Raw genomic sequence first — 21,564 nt, 5'->3', positions numbered from 1 at the left:
TCTCTGTTGACATTGATGTTTTACAGTAGGAGTGTGATATAGTTGCATTATGTTGGGGATAATTCACAGGTTGGGAATGATATATATTGGGGATATATATTCACATTTATTGCATAGCAAATCTAAAAGATTTTACTCATACTGTAGGTTTGTATCTTCGACTGCATCTGCTAGACATTCAATACTACTTAAAATCTTTCTTTTTTTTTTTTAAAAGGTGCAATTTACAGTCTTTCATCCGGGACAAACTCAGCACACCTTCACACCTCAAGTTGTTTAAGTTACTCCACATAAGGTCATTATATCGTATAGTCATTTTCTTTTGCTCTTTCAAAGAATACCCATTGTGTTTTTAAAACCTAATTGTCAAATTGCAATAATCTATACAAATTGTATTATATCATATCCTGTATATAACAGTTGTTATTTTATTGCCTTTTGATATGAAAATGTTATACAAAGCATTTCAACACTGAAAGGATATTAAATTTAAAATAAATTAATAAATAAAAACAGTTGTATAGAAACACTGATGGCAAAGGAAGCAGGAACTCTTTAGCTGCATAAAGCTCTAGAAAGCCAGACACTGCATTCTCCATGGACTCCTTTGCAGCTCAAGTTGGATTTTGCTGAGCAGACCCTACTGTATGCACCCATCTGGAACAACCCGAGAACCGTGCAGAGCTTTTTACAAGAAACTGCTCATATGATTCCTGAGAAAGTCAGTAGCCTTTCAATTATGAACAGAATATCACTGGCTTTTTGGAAAAGATGTTAAAGAATGTGTAATAGTTTTTAAGAGCTGTCACCATTTGACCCTTCTGGAGCACAACCTACACAACAGAGGGCCAATGATACAGTTTCCATCACAACTACAGTACAGTTCTGTGTGTCAACCAGGAACAGTTACAACTTGTTTGGGTTGAATTATAAATGTCTTGGAGCATTCTCTCCAACTGTTACATAAAATCCACATTTTACAAACATAAAATGAACAACAATTAATGTTTTATTTATGGGCACCTGCTCCATTTCATTCAGCACATTGCTGGAAATGAAGAGCAGTGTGAAGTGCATTCAGTGTAAAACAGTTTTTATCTCAAGGTCAGAGTCGGGTGTTAAACACAGTAGTTGTATGTTATACCCATGCTTGTTTGTCATGTGTTGTTTAGCTAAGTGGTGGCTTTAGTTCACTCCTAGATGCTCTACAGTGTAATTTTAGAACAGTCTTCTTATTCAGTTAACCTTCAAAAACACCCACCACCTATGCCACGTGTAAGGAAATACACAGGATTCTGAAATCTATCTTTCAGTAATGCAAGTGACTAATGAAAACGCACATCTAGGATTTCAAAAACAAAGCCCCTATGGCTGTCACTGTGAGACAACTGAACACAGCAGCTCTGCTTTGCATTGTACTTTGCATATCTCAAATGTCCTAATCCTTTAACCACCTGGAGTAACTGCATTTTGCAGAGGATCTTTTTTTAAAAATGCACAGATTACAGCTTTGCTGAATTTACAGTCCTTAAGCAAGAAAACAATACATTACTATGGTAATAATGGCAAAAGAATTTCCCAACTCCCATCGGCTCTTTATATACATACTCAAGTTCTAGATCAGTTTCTTTTCATCTTAATAATGGGAGGTTGGGAACTGAGAGTAACTACACTCACACATCCCACTCCAACACCTACCCCCCCCCCCCCCCGACCCCAAGGATTAAGAAAGCAGGTTATCCACTAACTAAACCTTTCATGTGCAGACTGGGCAGACAGCCTGTGCTGTGTGATTATACATTTTTTGTGCTTTTAAACACTTAAAAACACTGGTGGCTCATGTAGCCACATCAAACTAGGCCATGAGAATGAGATGTTAACTCTGAGGGCAGAGTCCCATGACACGCAGCTCGCTCCAGTTTACTGCATGGCTGACTGAAGCGCCTGTGATGTAACATGTTTTTTTTATCTTACCTTGTTCTCTCCTTCTATTACTATGACAGGCACGGATGTAGGTGGCCAGCGGTGTTTGGCTGGCAAGGGCTTGTCACAGTTCCACAAAACAACAATCTGAAAAAAATAAAAGTACGTCAGCAACATACACCCCCTGCGCCTCAGCTGTAATTTCACAATTACAGCCATCCGTTAATAGCTTTGATGTATATCAACATTATGTAGAGAATAGTATAGAGCAGGCAATGACAATAATGTTTTAATGTAAATTAGACAAGAGGTATTTAAAACATACATGTCATAAGTAGGCAAAGGGGTTAGTACTGTATCATGGTAATGTATATTAAAGTGACTGATTAACAATATGACATAACTTCTGCTAAATATTGTTAATACTACATTTCATCACAATATAATAGTGTTTTTTTTTCATAGATATGCAAAAACGTAACTGACATACAAATGGACAAATGCCTAGTCAGAAAGACGTCCCCATATATTCCTAAATCTAATACTTATGCTCAATAATGTTAATACCAAGTTTCATCACAATTGTAGAAGCAGTCTTCCAGATATATGTAAAGTGTACATGTATAGGTTAAGCACATACGACCGTATCCACTATAGCCCCATCACTGGCAATCTCCTCCTCTGTGAGGGATGAGAAGTGGCATGCATTGTATTTTTGTTTTGCTACCCTGATCTACAAAACTTGGATATGATTTTCATAACCTGAGGCTGCTGCAGATGCAAGTCTTCAAGAAAGGAGGGGAGGAGGAGTGCACAATTCTTTCCAGAGAGGCAACATTAATCAAATGAGTTTGTTTTTGTTGTATACACAGGGGTCTCTTTTACATGATAACAGATTGCAAAAAGTCAGGGATTAAGCAGATTAATGATTCAAGTGTCAAACAAACCACTCCAACAGGACAGGCTGAATACACACTGCACATCCATTTCAGCAGTGTTCTAATATTTCAGTGAAGTTCAATGGAACAGATAACACTTGATACACAACATATGGCTGCAGCTTTAAGATAAAATAATGTGAAAAAGATATTTTAGAGTAAGAGCTCTACAAGGGTAGATATAACGGTGACTAATGGATAGAAGCACCAGGGTGTCTCTGTCATTTCAATACTTCCATCCAAATACCACCACAGACAGGTAAATACCATATATACATTCACATATTTTACAAAACATTTTTTTTTTAATAAATACTGAACCTATTACCCATAAGCCCCAAAATAAATGATGTTTGAGCTAGGTTTACAGCTGCTTTCCCCTGGTAATCTCCTGTAAAACTTCAGTTTCTTCAATCACAGTTTCTGCAATTGCTGTTGTTGTTCAGAAAATGGATAAAAGTGATTGTGAATAAATAATTCAAGGGGTCAGGCAACAGTGTACTAAGTTACTCGAGATGATTTTTTCATCTGAAGCTATTTCAGTGCAGTACGTACATTATGAGTAAGGTTTTTTTTGTGTTAGTACTTGTTTCCCTTTAAAAGAACTGCCAAATTATTTAAAGCAGTCTTGGGAGCTTGTCCTGTTTTTTTTTTTTTTTTAAATGCTTCTTGAATGACAGTTCACACTTGTACTGCAATGAGCAGCACCCTTCATTATGTCGAACGGCATTGTAATTGCTTAGCAACAAGAAAAAAATCACTGAAAATAATTGGATATGGTTGAGTATTCTGAACTGAAACACTTCACTCCATTTCTTCAATAAGGATAACAAGGATGCACATCCTCATCAAAGATATCCATTCACATCAAAGTGTTGTATATATCCTGAGAATCACTTGACCAATTGTGATCGAGTTTGGTTAGGGCATTCTTTGAGTGATTTATAATTTAGGGATGTTTCAGCTGTAATGCAAGGGAGTACCTGATCAAAAGACTTTGGCCAAGAAATAATCATATTCAGGGTAACTAGCTCTTTTTAAATATTTAAGAGAACACTTCCTAAGAAACTGTCTCAAACTCTTAACAGCTTTATGTCAGTATTAAAGTCAAAGAAAAACATGACATGCTGGTACAAGTCTCCTCACTGGACCTTACCTGTGCACAGTACTGAGACTTGGAGACAGCTACAAGGAGTTTCAAAATTGGCTGTGACTGTGAAACCAGTGGAGTCACTGCATGGATCACTGCAGTAAATTTGGTAGAAGGTTTGATTCCTAAAAAAAAAAAAAAAAAAAAAGGTAAATCAGCACACAATTTTTGTTGGTCTCAGGTAGAACAAAATACACAGAACCTTTAGAAATGGAAGTTCTTGTAAACGATACTGTGGTTCTTTCAATAGTCTCTCTTTTTGAGAAGCTGAACTACTGGGCCTCAAATCCCAAATTTAACTGACTATTTTTGTTTGATACTTAAAGTTATTAAAATAACCCTATTACAGTCTAGAACAGTTTTATGAGAACTAAAACAAAAACATGAAACAATATCCACTACAATATTATCCAAGGCCATTGAGTAATATATTTGGGAGATGGGAGTGGAGCACCTCACAGTATGTAAAGCAATATTTCGATTTCCTTCAATTAGACATTCTCAGTACCAAATCCAGAGACCAGGGTACTGGGTCACAACACCTACCAAGATCTGCATAGTAGAAAGGGAAATCTCCAAGATAAGCAGAATATTGTGGCAACGCAAACAGTGCCCCCGGGTGGCTGTTCCAGAGTAAGCTGTTGCGTGATATGTGCTTGAAAATTCTATCCTGAATGATCTGTAGAAGAAAAAAAAGAAAAAAAAAACAGTTGTAGGTGACATTTTGGTGGAAAATAATGTTAGTTACTTTTTCACTAACTTTGTCGCCATAAAGAACCATTTTAATGATTCCCTATCTGAATTGACTGGGTTGTTGGAACAAGGGGCTAACCCTAAACTTTGTGATTGAGATATTTCGAGGGGAAGCTGGGCAGAGCTACACATACGTTACACAATCAGTATATTACTTATGCTACACAATCGGTATAATCACTAAAGACAAAGGATGTATGAGCCCAAAACAGGTGGGCCACTCTGTCATCCCTTCACATTTCACATTAACATATTATTAAACACTATTAAATGCGCACCCCTAAGGTCAGTAGCTACATACATCTATAATGAAACAAAGTGGCTATGAATAAATCATGAACATTTTAATCTCCATCATGCAGGTGAAAAGGATTTACATATGTCCTACAGAGATCTGAGGGTAGTTGTTAATGACAAAACAAATGTTTAGCTCAGCTTGTCATTCAACCACAGTAAACATGTACTGATAAATTGAGTTAGAGATTGTATGCTGTCATATAGTCAAGAAAAAGGTTTCTGTGATATTCCAGAAAAATGAAAAAAAAAATTGTGTAATATTCTACACCAGTTAGCTGGTGCCTGAATCAAGTACTGGTCGAAAATACACTTAATGCCTTTTTCCAATAATCTCAAAGCTTTCAGAAAATTTCTAAAATGTTTTTGTTTTTTGAACCTGTTTAATCTTGAATGACAGTTCTGCACTGCAATGAGCTGCATTCTTCATTATGCAACAATTCTCTAATAGTTGACTGGCATTCTAACTACTTAAAAAGAAAATGAGGGGCTCCCAAGTGGCGCATCCAGTAAAAGCACTCGCGTAGCATGCATGATGCGTCCTATAGTCTGGACGTCGCTGGTTCGAGTCCTGGCTATTCCTTTGCCGACCGAGGACGGGGGCTCCCAGGGGGTGGCGCACAATTGGCTGAGAACCACCCGGGCGTAGGGAGGGTTAGGTCGGCCAGGGTGTCCTCAGCTCACAGCGCACCAGCGACCCCTGTGGTCTGGCTGGGCACCTGCGGGCTTGCCTGTAAGCTGCCCAGGGCTGCATTGTCCTCCGACGCTGTAGCTCTGGGTGGCTGCATAGTGAGTCTGCAGTGTGTAAAAAAGCGGGTGGCTAACAGCACACGCTAGCGGTGAGATGAGCTAAACAAAATAATTGGGCACTTCCAAATTGGGGAGAAAATAACAACGTCAATCTCATCAAATACGGTAAAAAGGTATCAATAAACTGTAAACAATTGTTTTGCCTCCTGGAGTAAATGTTGAAAATATCATGTATAACATCCTACTGTTGCAAGTCATAAAATACTTTTTTTTGGCTATTAGTCACAGGAAGACAATAAGAATATGAGGTTTCCAATTTCAAGGGGAAAAAAAACCCACCACAAATAAAAACTTGATTTTTTTGTTGCTTTTTCCCCCCATTCAAGGACATCAATGACAAAATACTTATTATCTTACTCATTCACCGGCATATCATATAGCAGTGAAAGCCACGGATAGCCTCTTACTTACCTCTAAAGTAGTCAATACAATCTTCTCCACTGAAGAGAAATATGCCTCCCACAAGAACTGTGTTTGCTGTCTAAGTGCTAGGATTTTGTCCTGATGGATGGACCTGACTGTTGACGGGATCTGTAAGACAAGACAGTAATGATCAGCGATTCATTGATTGAAACCAAAACCTAATTAAACTCATGTTTCAGGGGGCTGTTCCTTCCCATACCAAAGCAGGGTATGCACAAGACGGCAAGCAACAATTACCAGCCAAGTGAGCTAAAGTATATGGCCATTTATATCATTTGCTATTTGATTTATTCTATTTTGTAGTAAATTAGGAATAAGCAACAAGAGTAAGGCGGTAAAGACAATTGCTTGCCAATGTAGACCACACTTAGAACTGAAAGGCCCAGTACATATATGGTATTGGCATGCAGCACTGAGAAATATTTTTTATGTGGTGCATATTTAGTAGTTAGTTTCTGTTTAATTTCCTAAATGTTTCAATTTTAAAACACTGACTTAACTTTAACATACTGGGAATGTTTGTAACCAATCAGACATCATAAGAAGGCCTCCAACACTTTTTACAAATTAATAGAACATGTATTTCACTGTACATGGAAATGACACAGGAAATATAGAATATTAAATAATTTGGCCGACACTATACCTGCATTTGGCCTGCATGTTTTTGACAACAGTTTAGGCAACATTCTAAACATATCAATTCAAATAGTAACTACAGTTTTCAAGAACATTGTTAAAAAGGCCTGACAAAAAAAAAGCTTGGTCAAATCAGAAATCTGTAACAGATTGCGTGTTTTCAGTCTATTAATGTATTTCCTATTACATAGCCAAGCATGGATGTGTGACCGGACAAAACCAATTAGCGTTTACAATTAGAAGAGACATTTTTCATTGTTTCTTTTGGAAAGTCTAACACACAGGCCATTAACAGTGACTCACAGCGGGGCAGGTGAGATAACAAAACAAAACAAAAAATGGTCAGCACAAAAGTGCATTGAAATAATTGCCAGAAGCCTGGGAAGTAATCTCCTGGTACAGCTTGTCTAATACATATCTTGCAATAGGCCTTATTAAAACACCCATAATTCCCCCAATCAGGAAATGAGAGACTGTAACATAACAAAACATTTCCCAGGGCAACCGCTCAGGAGCTGTGCCAGCAATGCTGGACAGAGTGGGTCACTCTCTAGCATAGCAGAAATATATTACAAGGCAGAGGCTGAAAATAATGCTAAGCACACTGTTAAAAAATCCAATAAGAAAAAACTATCTATATTTTATTTATTAAAAGAAAAAGAAATATGGAGTTTACAAATGCTGTACTTGTAAGTGGGGCTTATGTAAATTCTGAGAATTAAAAAAAATATGTATTAAAAACAATAATTTGCACATTACGAAAAGGAGATTTCCTTAACCAGCCATCTCCCTAAAATAATAAAATGTAGTTTATACGGTCAGATGTTTGACCAGATATGACAAGCACAATCCAAAGACAAGGCCTTTGTTGAATGCAGTTCTGTCATATTTATACATTAAAACTTAACATTTAAAAAAATAATAATAATAATAAAAAGGTGAAATATTTTAAAGCACAAATATTGTTCCTCAAATGTAAAATAACATTCTAAAGTTAAGTGCTACAATGTCCATCAGTGTCCGTTTTCATTTGACAAGAGGCAATTACAGACAGATCAGAAGTAATGTTTACTGCCAGTCTATCATACCTTTGACTAGAACAGACAATGGGGTCCACAGTTTCCCATGATTTAGGAACTTCCATTCAGACCCCTTAACCCTGTAATTTGTATATTAAAATAGTAGTAAGTCCATTATTAACTTTTGAAAAGTTTGCATAAAGTTGCCTCTTACCTGCAATAATAATCTTTCATCTCCAATGACAGCAGCTGTGTTCCAATCGATTACTTCTGAGAAAGGCAGCTCCCATCCGTTACTGAGCATAACAGGGACACAGGCAGCCTGTAAATGATGCAAAATTAAATTTCAAACTCAGGGGTAAATAAATATGGATTAGTATGGGGACGCCACACCTTTGAGAAAAGTTCTATACTCTAGTTCTAAGGAACGGGGACCTGAATGTAGAGCAGGAACAGTGACAGGGGTAGCAGAAAGCAGAGAAAGATGTGCAAGTCTTACTGCAATTTTACAATGTTATTTCTCAAAGGACATATAGTAAATGCTGCATACTCCCTTGAGGAGGAGTTGAGATAGCAGAGAGAAAAAGGCTAATAACTTGAAATCAACTGGAGCAGAGGCTAGGAAAACCAATGTCAAACACCATGCAACAGTTTAAGAATATACTAGTTCAATAATAAGACAGAGGGTCTTCAAAGACAAGATTATTGACCAATGGATTTAAGACCAGGTACCAGGACAACAATATTTTGTTCTTAGAACCCATAAAGCACAATTGTGAGCAAGATGCAATACTTGCTTTAGGGAGACCAGCAAAAAGGACACGGAAATAATTAAGCCAGCTTCAGACAAAGGCAGAGGTCAGCAGTACGCCCCAGCATCAGAAAGATAAGAGAATGCTTCTCAAGTAAAATAAAGTAAATAAACGTGAGTATCAAAAGATAAGGTAAAGACAACACCCAAATTCCTAATGGCTCAACTTAACAGTGAAACCAAATGTTGCAGAAAACATTGAACTCCTTAGTAACCATTTGCTCTCTCTTGGGCTGTATGTGAGATTTACATTCACATGTTGTGGGTCATTAATCTGCTGGAGATTGTAGTCAAACACATTCTACATTCTAGTATTCACAGGAGCTCCGGCAGTAACCGCTGAAAGGTCTTTGGCAGATTAGTGTTGTATATCCAAGTAAAAGTTAACAAATTGCTGCTGTTTTTTTCTGTTTACAATCAAAACATGTTCACTGTGGTATGCAATGTGCTTAGGGTCATTCATAATTTGAGAATGCAGCCAATGAGGTGATTATAAATATCAAAACAGTATGTGTTAAATCAGCACACCAGTACAGTATGAAATATCCACCATGGCAGCGCTGTACATGTGGATACTCATGGAGCTTCCTAATCAAAACATTCAAGGACACTACAAGCAATTCCTAACAGGATACAGCAGATTTTTATTTTTGTTTTCTAAAACTGAATTTATTGGTAAATCATCATGTTTAAACAAATGTACGAATAAGGCACTATTGTTTGATAGAAAGTAAAATTTAAATTGCTTATAAAAAATACATTGCAGTACTGGGCCGTATTCCTGAAGCATGTTTCTCTCTTAGGCTGATGTCATTCTTTTTCTTTTTTAAGCTGTGCTTAAAACATATCATTCATTATTATATCATATCATATCATATCATATCATATCATATCATATCATATCATATATCATATCATATCAAATCATATCATAGGAAGTTGTGTGGGGTCAGGTTCGATTCTATTACTCGTCACACAGGCAGTGAACAGGATGAAGAAACCAAGTCCTGCCAATGATGACACCAGATCAATTGGTGAAAGTATTCTCAAAATAAGAAGGGACTCGTGAAAATGCTGTTATGATATTGGGACTTAAGAATGTAAAACCTTGGTTATTACAGCTTTCACAAAAAATGCATTTCCACTATTTTCAGTATTGTGTGACCAATTATGAGTTTTTTGGTCTCACAATGCCACTCATGATAGCACCATTGGCACCAAACCCTCCACCATGCAGTTCCTATCATCTTTCCCTTCAATTTTATTTTTAATAAGAGCATTTGGAGTCGGTCATCTTAAGCAGCAGAAATAAAAGCAGCCTCTTGACAGTAACGGGTGACACATTCAGGGATTTTTCTTCATAATCCGTTAAGCCTTGTGCCAGTCACAACTGTCTCTAGATAAGTGTGCCTACTTCTCGATTCCATGTCACTAGTCTGTGACCGATAGAATAAATAAGACATTTCTTATTCGCCGTCACAGAACTCAAACAGTTGTTGATCATTTGAAAAAAAAAGACTCATATTTGAACTACTTGGGTCACTGTGACAGTTGCATTTATTTATTAATAAATCTTTTTTTTAAAACAATTCTCTTCAAAGTACCAGGCTAGTAATACTGAAGATTAAAATGCATTACAAATTTGGGCTTCGGTAGTCATTGCTTCCATCACAAACTGACACTAGACACTATCAAAACAAGACAACTAGACCGTGAACACATATCCTTCAGTGAAAGATCCTTAATATCCTCTCAGCTCACGTCAACTGAGAAGGAAAGGTTTTGGAGATTGGAGTTATTTCTGGCGGCAAATTTTTATAAATTGTATTTTTTTTAATGTTTATATATAGAGTATGCAATTGTTGCTTAAGGGCTAACAAAACATATTGTCTGGCTTTACTGTTTCAATAAAAAAAAAAAAGTACCACTCAAACATTTTTCATTCATCTCCATACCTGCAATGCTTCCAGGAACCGGAAGGAACCCAGCCTGCGGCCTCGAGGAGCCAAACAGAAGGTCGCGTTGTGCAGCATTTCTCGATAATCATATCTGCAATGAGAGGTGGGAAAAGACATTTAGATTTTGTGCTGAAAAATGGTACCGTGTCGTTGTTTAGGGTTTTTACCCTGGTTTAAACAATACCTTTATTTTATTATAAAAAGGCTGAAAATGGATTATATATGCTTTAAAAACAGATTATAGCCATTCAAATAAACCTGAATGGAAAATGGAATGATAAATAAACCTGTGAATACATATTTATAGGACATGCCAATGTACTCCATTTACATATAAATTAATGCAAAAGCTAAATGATGCTGAAAAGCATCTAGGTGGGGCCTCCATAACCTTCTGCAGTGCCACCCAGAGCTCTAATCACAACCAAACATGCAAGCCTCATACATGGTAATCTACTGTTTCTGTATAAAAATGCAAGATTCAAGATCACCTTTTAACTACCGCTAAATAACCCTCCCAAGGCTGTCTGAAGAAACTGTGACAGCATACTGAAGAAAAGAGCAGAAAGGTGTGGTCTGAGTCTGAGCAGGTCTTGTGGGACCAGCGAATGTCTCACTTAGGCTGGCAGGCTGCCAACACCTTTTCATACAGTTAATAGAACTGCACCTGAACTGCGGGTGTGGTGATTGGTCTCTCTGGTGGATTGTTTAATTGCTCACAAACTGAATTATCAACTTGTGAACTTAATGAGGCAAGACCGAAACCTGGTTCCACCTGATGTGTATAGGCTGTCGTTGATAAAGTCAGGAAAAAAAATAGGAATGGTAGCAGGCCGAAGCAGGAGCCAGTTCAGGTTCTTCTTTACCGGCTGCTTTGCTCCCAGTGACAAGGCAGCTAGCGCCACTAAAAGAAGGCAGTGTGGCAGGTTTGCTGTGCACTGTTTTCATATCTTTGCTCTGCTAATTCCTAATTAGATTTAGGCAGTGGAGATTATGCTTGAAGCTTTTATATATATACAGCATATTGTGAGCTGATGTTTATTTGGATATCAAATTAAATTATTATTTCTCTAAATATCAAATTAAATCTGGGTCTGGGGTACATTTATAATGAAAGCATGCAGACACACCACATATAAACACTGTATATTTTCAATAAAAAAAAGCATTCCCTTTATGTCATGGAATTTCATTGGCATGGAGACAGGGACTCTCAGACTGCACAGCGGGTGCAAATAATACTCCAACACTGGAATATTACAAATGATCGAGGGAGGGCATTCTTTGTCCCTTTATTGACCCTTACAGTACATGTGGTGTATTATCCCCTGCACATACCAGTTGACAGATGAGAGTTCTACTCAAATAGGTGCGCCTAACCACGTCACACCTTTCTATCTCACACCCATAAATTACACTTTAGACTTCTCAGTGCTTTAAAAACTTAAAGTAGATATTGAGTCATATCCCATGGTGGTAATCCACAATGATTTAAGTTGTTTTTTTTTCACAATGACAATACCCAAAGTTTTTGTGAATGAGATGTACTGTACAGTACAAGTAAGTATTTATCATTGAAATTGCTTTTATTAGCCTTTGTGGCTGTTGATAAATCCTTTATAATGTAAACAATATCAAACCTTTAAAAAAAGTTACCCAAAATTTCCCAGCTCTCATTTAATGGAGCTAGCCAATTTCTATTCAAAACCCCATAATTAGGACGAATGTGCCACAAAGACCCATTTGCTTAAAACAAGCATGTACAGCTAATTTGCAAAACAAAAGATTGCTGTGAACAGAATAGAAGCCTCCCAGTTGAGTGAAAATACAACTCCATGCTGTATTAATTAAACTTCAAAACTGACTTCAAAGTTGATATGATTTTAAAAGGGGACTCAAAATAAATGCAAACCGGTCGACCTTCGAAATCCACACACAGGGAAAGGAGATTTGTGTTATTTTGTTAATCTCAGTTTTGTATGCACAGGTCACACTGCTTGGAGGACATTAACTAATCACTCAGAATTTACTGACTATAAGCAGCTTACGGTCTAGTAAAAAAATTAAACCCATGTCGTAAACGGGTGCATTTTATTAACGAATGTGAAACTATCGAAAATAAATCTTTCCAGTACATCCAGAAGCGTTTAACACAGTGATATCATTCTTCACAAACATGTTCAGAACTGCCGGTATTTGCAATTTGTAATTTGTAAAATCAAAATGGTGAATTTTTATTGACCGCCATATTATAAATTGAGAACATTTTCTTGTTTTACTATACCACTTGGCTATGTACGCTATTTGTGCCTCTAATGAATTATCAAGACTATCATATGATCTCTCACAGGGATACACAAATAAAGAATATAAAAAGATATAAAACTGTACGTGCTCGCACACACACACAAAGTTATTGATTTAGTAATTGACCAAAGATTTTAGAAGCCTTGACAAATGCTGTACCTGAAATCTGCTGCATCATAATTCAAAAGTCAGCCACAGGAAATGATCATATTAAAAGGCAAGGACAAGCTTATAAATGCACATAAAAAACAGCCACAACCCCTACTTCAAATCAGCCAAATATAGGAAAGTGTTTTGCACTGTGCCAATTACCATGTACAGCAACTTAAAACATCACTTACATATTTTTCATCAGTATAAATGCTTTATTTTTAAAAGATCAACTAAGAATCAAACTACATGAACATAACCAACACAACAAAAGGAGTCTGCATGAATTATGAAACAAACATATTTTTGTCTTTACACAGTTGGTTTTGGTGGGGAAAAGGTCTATAAATGGAGTTTAACAGTGGTGGTTATGCAAATTGTATTTATTTTCAAACTGGCATGCTTTCAATATTACTCAAAATACCTTCACTTCCAAAAATCACTAAGCACCTGGGCCATGCATCCAGCTGCACCTGGAAAGAGGCGGACTATTGGAAGTGGGACTGTGGAGATGCAGAAGTCTGGGGCCTGTCTTCTCTCTGCAGGCTCATCACTGCTGGCAGTTCATAACTCACCTCTGTCAATTCCAGGAGCCAAGCCTGGCTATCGATTACACTTCAAGCAGTAATAGATGAGCATAATTACCATGGATTGCATTGAAGATCTTTGAACAACAATAAGAGCTGTTCACTGCAACACACCTGGGAATCTGGGATTCCAACTCCACTTCCTGGTGGCCATATTATATTTGAATACTACAGCACTGTTACCACATACAATTTAAAGTCAAAACTAAAATGTAGCGCTGAAAGTCAACTTAAGCTTGGTGGTGAGGTGATATGAAAATACTGACAACCATTACATTGCAGTTTGACATGTATGGGTTGCTGTTGTATGTAGAGTTTAAAGACAAGTGTTACCATACTTGTGGTTAAAGAAAAACACTGAGAATGGCAATTCTTCCACAAACACAGATGATCCATCTGTCTGTATACTGTTATAATTGGAAAAATACTGCTGCTTCTATTCCATATTCTTAATTATTTACACATAGCAAGTAATCTACTTCAATTAGTTAATTTCTCTTAAAGTCTTTTTAATCCCACTAGCCCTGAATAACTAAATAGTCTGCTAATACGTTTGTTTCTGAGGCCATGTGCTGTTGCTGAATATGGTACACTGCTATTTTTCTTCTACTAAGATAGTGTTCAATTTTGGTTTATTACTAACCTTGGCAAACTTTATATGGATTTCCCTACCTAGTCATATTAGAAATCTTGTTTATTTAAAGTACCTCTTATTGGAAAAAAATGTCCAAGTGCTATGAGTACTAAAGGGCTAAATGCTAGGAGGATATGGAGATTAAATCATGTTAACATACTGTACCATTTTAATGATGGTGGACACAAAATAAAGGTGTAGTCAAAATGCTTTCAGCTCTTACGGACAAAGTGACATTCAACTGTTTCAAAAGGGCCAGTTTATAAAAATCTTTCAGCTTGGAGTGCAGACTGTTAAAGAAAAAAAGAAAACTAAATAAATGATATTTCTTATGGAATGGGTAATGGGCAGTACATTTTTCAGTACCTTGACTGTAACCTGATAGCAGCAAAGCCCCATTGGCATGTTCTTGTCAGAGATGGATAGCATTTCCCCCACAGATACTAACTTCTCACCTTTACCAACTCCCTGTTTCAGTCAGCACTTGGATTAAGGCGCTGCTTGGAATTCCTAATTTGCCATTATCCCGAGCATGTCTCCAGTGCAGTTTGATGACTAATCAGCAATGCCGCACATTCTTTTCCAGAGCCCAGGCATTTCTAAATCCCGCAGTCACTGATTGGTTGGCCTAGGCGGTTATCGCTAGGGTCTGAAGAACAAATTCAGTTGTAACCACAGAATTATTTGCAGTTGAGGCCCAGTTTTACAGAAGTGTGGCTCAGCATAGGTAATTGTGCAGTGTCACAAGAGTATTGGTACAATGCGCATAAAGTTTGAAGAGGTACATGTTTTGTCCTGATGTTTATCCTTTGCAGAGGTTACCTTACTGTTTGCATATGCAGTGTCTCTAAGTGTGGGCTCTCATGCCCCTCTACATGGGCCAAATGAGAGGCGCTTTCTATCCCAAGTGCAGTCCTTTGACTTAAAGGCGGGAATCAGTAGCACCAATTCTGAAAAACAAGCATATTTGGTTTGGAAGTTTTTGTATCCCTGATATATCCAAACATTTAACCAAGAGATTATTATTGCACATCTGATCTAATACTTGACAGTAATGAACAAATACACACAATCCTACCACTTTATTGGTACCCTGGATGCTACAAGCAAGCTTACAACATAAACACAAGACAGCAGTATTACCACAGGTACAGCAAGGAGCTGTAATTACAGGTGACCCTGTTCAGTTAGATGTTGACTTGTTACATTAGTAACATTTCAAAAGGAGTGTGATTAATCGTAATTTTTACGTGGCACTCATAACACCTGAATTAATTTTTCTGTTTCAAATTCAGTAAAATAAAATAAGTCAAGCAGAGGCTTCAGTTCCTGCTGTGCTTTCTGAGGCCTTTAATACAAAACATGGCTAAAGCATTTAAGATTTAGCAATTAGGGAAATCATGACAATACTGTGCAACACAAACTGTAAAGATAATTACTCTTTTGGGATGTAATGAGATAAAACCTTGTACTACATAACAAACAACAACAAAAAAAACTTCTAACTACTTGCCAATCCTTGCCCAAGCCATTGAGTTAGCCAAGAGACAACGAGGTAATTATTCTGTAAATCAAGCTGAATACCTCAGTTCTTTGACATTTTTAATACTCAGCAGCAGCATCATGGTGTGACCTTGAAAGTGATAAGAAAAATATATTTTGCCAAGAGCCCAAGGGCAGACTATACAAGGTGCCATCATTGATGTAGCTCCTGTTTTTTCCAGGTTGATTAGCATTGAAATGAACAAGCTGCACAACTGTACCCCCCGGCTTTCCCACTACAGTAGTAAGCAGTAGTCTGTTTGACTGGCAAGTAGCAAAACACCCAGACTGGATACACAACAGCAAATGCTTCAAGTAGGTTTGTATTTAAAATGTCTTGCACAAGGAGTTGAAAAAACTGGCATTTTGCATTAAATTCAGCTCCTATCACATGTGAGAGGACTGGCAGGACTGGCTTTCCACAAAGACAATAATTCGTTTTTTGAATGCAATACAATTTGATTGGGTGGGCATTTTATTATTAGGTAAATGACTATTGAAAAAGCCCAGCATTCACTGTGATAGAAACTTTTGCTACCTGTTCGTGTGGGAACATATTAAGACAGCATCCCACAGCTTTTGCAGATCACGTCCGATACTTGTTCTACATGAAGGGCCATTAGACCAGATTCTCCAAGGAGAGACAGATTGCAGAGCCAAACCACATAGTGTACTAGACTTTACTGTATTTATGTAACAAGACTGGCAAAAAACATTACAAATACAAGTACTTAGAAATGAGCAGTAGCATGCTATAGTACTTATTCACACTACCCAAAAGGTAGAGTTATTTTTGTGAATTTAAGGTGCGGGATAAGTAAATACTGGCTACACAGTAGAGGCGCATAGTGCCAGGAGAAGCCATGGCAAGTTCTCCTGATACATTGGCGCACCTCAGTCCTGACCTGAACAACCACCTTGCGCCTTTCAGTCACAGGCCTCAGGAGACTGCCAATTGTGGAGAAGTGCCTGGTTGTTTTGTAATGTGGACTAAGACGAGAACACCAAATGTATTTCAATCCCAAACCTTCAGGAGGTTAAGCAGTACATTTAAAAGAATTAAGAAACAACATTTGCCAGCAAAGGAAATCGTCAGTTCTGTTGTCCCCCCCGCCCCCATTTTTCTTTTATGGGAGAGAAAATAGTAAATTGTGATGAGCACTGCATCTGCAAATGACTCAGAGAAAATCAAATAGGCTTTTGATACATTTTTTTTTTAAATAAATTTAGTCGTTGCCAATTAGTTTTTATTATTTTCTCCCCAATTAAAAATGCCCAATTATTTTAGGCTCAGCTCACTGCTACCACCCCTGCGCTGACTCGGGAGGGGCGAAGATGAACACACGCTGTCCTCCGAAGCGTGTGCCGTCAGCCGCCCGCTTCTTTACACTCTGCAGACTCACCGTGCAGCCGCCTCAGAGCTACAGCGTCGGAGGACAATGCAGCTCTGGGCAGCTTACAGACAAGCCCGCAGGCGCCCGGCCAGACTACAGGGGTCGCTAGTGCGCGGTGAGCCGAGGACACCCTGGCCGACCTAACCCTCCCTCCCCCAGGACGACGCTCAGCCAATTGCGCGCCGCCCCCTGGGAGCTCCCGTCCACGGTCGGCTGTGGAATAGCCTGGACTCGAACAGGCAACGTCCAGGCTATAGAGCGCATCCTGCACTCTAGCGAGTGCTTTTACTGGATGCGTCACTCGGGAGCCCCTTTTGATGCATCTTTTAATGTCTTGCGCACCTGCTATCAGTACTCAAGGGAAATGCCAACATGCTAAAATACTAGCCCCAATTTTAGCTTGCGTTTCATGACCCAAGTACATTAAAAGAATAATATTTTGCGAAGTGCAAACCTTTATTACAGTTGTTGATATTATTATTATAAATAAATAAACAAAACAAATACAAATTCTGATCCTTCAGATGGCTTTAAAAAGTATTGCCTGCTCATAAATAAAAACCTGGACACATGCCATTTCCTAATTATGGTGGCATCAGCATTGAAACAGTAATACAGGAGCACATTATATTACAGGCAGTAGGACATTCTGGATACTTTCCATACCACACTTTACAGGAGGACTGCAATTATTTTTGAGAACAGTTTGTTTGCTTTCTAGTCAAATGCAGGTTGGAGTATTTAAGTGGTGTGGAAATGCTAGCGTATAGTCAAGAGGAAGGGTTTTGGATCTGTTCGACACAGAATGATAATCATTGAAAAAGCATATTTTTTCTGCACCCCATCATTAGCCAGAGCTGCAACTCGGTAGCGTTAACTTGTCGTTAGTGTGTGTTTTTTTTTGTTTTTTTTTCTGTCACACATATATCTTTAACAAATTACTATCGAGACAGAAGGGCCTTCTAAATGAAAGCCTTCCATACTTCCTTTTATAAACTGAAAAGTAATAACACAATTGCACACATTGCTTTCAGTTGTGTGTCCCACTCCCCCCCCACCCCCCTACCACCACAACATTGCTCACCACATTACAGGTTTCACTATCATGAAAAAGTTGTTCACCGTGACCTACATCCACTGTATGTAGAATTGTATTTCAGAACTTCCCATATTTAAACCATGATGGGGATTGGCTTTTCATATAAACAAATAACTTTCAAAATCAATTTTACATACATATGTTTTTACATATGGTTGCCTATTGTAAATTCTCTTTCCTCATCTGCACTGTTTTATGTGAAAAGGTGTCCCCTTTATACAGCTTCTCTGTATCTTTAAGTGCTGCTTCCATGGTAACGGCATGCAGCACATTACCGTGTCTGTTTGGAGTGTTTAAATGAACAGCATTCTATAGTTCGAGGGAACAGGCTAGCCCACTGTCCTTATTGTTGTTATTCTCAATGGGTACTTCAGTAACTCAGCTACACTATGGTCAGATTTTGTGGAGAAAAAACAAAACAAACCAAAAAAATATATATATATTTGCCACATTCACACAAACCAAAGAATCTAGCTTTATTTCCACAAAGGTGAAGATGTAATTTACTTTCAAACACACACAGTACTGCAAAAATAAATCCGAGTACCTCTACCATTTTACAAACTAGTCTAGATTTACAATTGATATTTGTTGTTCTAATACAGTGCAGTTTTAAATTGTATAATCCCTTACTAAGAATACAATGAATTATTGACAATTGCAGTACTGCATTTGAGGTAACATGCTTACAAAGCACAATTATAATGAGCTTCTCTACGGTTTGTTCTCATTCACATACCGAAAATTAGCCCAGCCACTGATAAAACAGGTCAAATACATATGCCTGCAGTGCTTTAAGATCTGGATAGGGCGAGACCCACTGAACCTTTTACTTACAGTAGGAATCACCCACAAACCGGACTTGAATCCTATTATAAATGCCAATCAATCAATCAATCAATTAATCAATCAATCAATCTTTATTTTATATAGCGCCTTTCATAGTGGACCACCATCACAAAGTGTTTTACAAAATGCAGTAACAAGAAAATCCATAATACTTTAAATACAGAGAAATGCATAATACATGCTATACAGAAAAAAAAGCATAATACATGAAATACAGTGGAAAGTGCATAATACATGATAATAACCTAATACATAAAATAGTAGCAGCAACACAGCAGCGCATGAAAAGCAAGAGAGAACAGGTGGGTCTTGAGAGTTGATTTAAAACGAGCGACAGTGGGAGCATCACGCACCAAGGTAGGGATGGACTTTGGAGATGTTTCGAAGATGGTAGAAGGAAGATTTGACAACGGAGGAGATGTGGGCATCAAAGGAGAGGTTGCTGTCAAGAAGTACACCAAGGCTTTATGTGGGGGAAGGCAGCAGCAGACAGTTTCCGAGGGTCAGGGCAGCTATATTGAGATTCTTAAGTTGAGTTTTAGAGCCTACTGGAGTTTTAGATTTGCAAGTGTTCAGCTGAAGAAAATTAGCAGGCATCCAGGCCTCGATGTCTTGAATGCAAGCTGAGAGCCGGACCATGGCAGAGGGGCTTCCAGGGTCGAGTTTCAAGTAGAGCTGGGTGTTGTCAGCATAAGGAGTGAAACATGAGGCTGTGTTGGCGGATGAGGTGACCCAAGGGAAGCATGTAGATATTATTCTATATTCACAGGAATGAAAGCAACTGCTTCTGTGATTCATTCTGCAAGTTCAGTGTGGCTAATGGAATTAGATAACAGATCATTATTATGCCTCTGCTATCGGTGATTAGCATCCTCATCATTAAAGTCAATGAGACGAGACATATACTTATACCAGAGGCAATAATCACATCTAGTGCAATGGACATACTTCACCAATAGGTAGAACAAATTCATTCTAGTTGTTTGCTTTACTTAGCAAAGCATTGCACTCACTTAGCTTCCACGAGACAAGACAAAAGTAGCAAGCAGCTGTCATCACTGACCTACTGTATCAGGTTCAGTGTTCAAGTACCAGTTTCTACAGTAATGGATGTTTAATAAAAATGATAGATTACAATACAATAAACAATCAATAACCAACTATAATAATATTAAAACAGCTTTTAAAAGAAACATAAAAATGGTTTCCTCTAAAAAGTATTTAGCTACAAATAAATGCAGAGCCAACATATCATACATTACTGCATACAAAATGTTTAAATAAAAAAAAATAAAAAAAAAAATACCTACCAGCTAAAGAATTCTCTACAAATTTGCTTGTCAACCACAATAACTTTTATGCTCATTCTAAAGCATGCCAGAAATATTTTATAGAAATGGTAATATATTCTGACCTGTCAGTTTTTTGCAGTACATTGTACCGTCTCACTTTTGTAATTTGAAGTGTTCCAAAGTTCACTGCATGAAATGCGTTGCAAATTTCCTTCCTGAATTCCCTGCCTTTGTGAATACTGTATTGGCTCTTGGCAGCCCCTACGGTTAAACATTTAGCTCTGCTCCAGTCTGGTTCTCTGAGGTGCAATAAGAAGCGGCAGTAAATCAGATTGCTGGATGTCTATTCGCAGCTCCTAACAGATGTTCCCTTCGATTTTATTCTCCAGGATTCCAGATGGTTTCTGGATCTGCTTCATGAAAATTTTTTGCTACAGTAGGTCTCAGTTTGGAAATGTGAGCTTTTTCTTTTTTTTTTTTTTTTAAATGTATTTCTTTATTTATTTATTATTATTCTTGTAAATAGTGTTTCTACCTTAACAAAGGCAAAGTAAAGTCATTTTATGAGCTGCAGGGTAAAGAAAACAGCTGATAAGAATAAATTACCCAATCACGTGCCTCATAAACCGTGTCCCCTTTACCCAAATACATTTATACAAAGTCACATGGGATATCCCAAAAATGATCACTCCCGCCCTACATTTCTGTATCGCCTGTCCATTAAATGAATCCATATTAGGATACAGTATGTGTTTTTAATCAAATAGATGTCATTGCATAGTATCATGAGTGCAGTCTATTTCCCCTACACTGTTTTTGAGTGGTTTATAATTCGATTCTGGCACGGTACAGTGCATTAAAGAGCAAGTAGAGGGGTTCTGAAGAATATAGTGTTACACGTCCTAACGTGTTGCTACAACTGTTTAAGTAACATCCTGACAACTTTTTACACGTATAACTTTGAAGTATGTTTCAAAGCTCTTTTTCAAAAT

The 21,564-nt window shown here is 37.7% G+C and overlaps 1 protein-coding gene across 1 annotated transcript in view; it reads right to left on the bottom strand.

Moving 5' to 3' along the window:
* LOC117400267 (exostosin-1) overlaps positions 1-21,564 on the bottom strand; it is a 124,004-nt gene that overhangs the window by 18,059 nt on the left and 84,381 nt on the right. The window contains exons 2-7 of the mRNA XM_033999935.3: positions 10,716-10,809; positions 8,164-8,271; positions 6,280-6,399; positions 4,558-4,690; positions 4,018-4,136; positions 1,975-2,070 (exon numbers count right to left, since the gene is read on the bottom strand). Of these exons, the coding sequence (XP_033855826.1) occupies positions 1,975-2,070; positions 4,018-4,136; positions 4,558-4,690; positions 6,280-6,399; positions 8,164-8,271; positions 10,716-10,809 (670 nt within the window). The remainder of the gene's footprint in view (positions 1-1,974; positions 2,071-4,017; positions 4,137-4,557; positions 4,691-6,279; positions 6,400-8,163; positions 8,272-10,715; positions 10,810-21,564) is intronic.

Source organism: Acipenser ruthenus, chromosome 4 (assembly GCF_902713425.1).
Source record: "Acipenser ruthenus chromosome 4, fAciRut3.2 maternal haplotype, whole genome shotgun sequence".
Taxonomy (NCBI): Eukaryota; Metazoa; Chordata; class Actinopteri; order Acipenseriformes; family Acipenseridae; genus Acipenser; species Acipenser ruthenus.
This window is presented reverse-complemented; position numbering and strand designations above follow the sequence as displayed.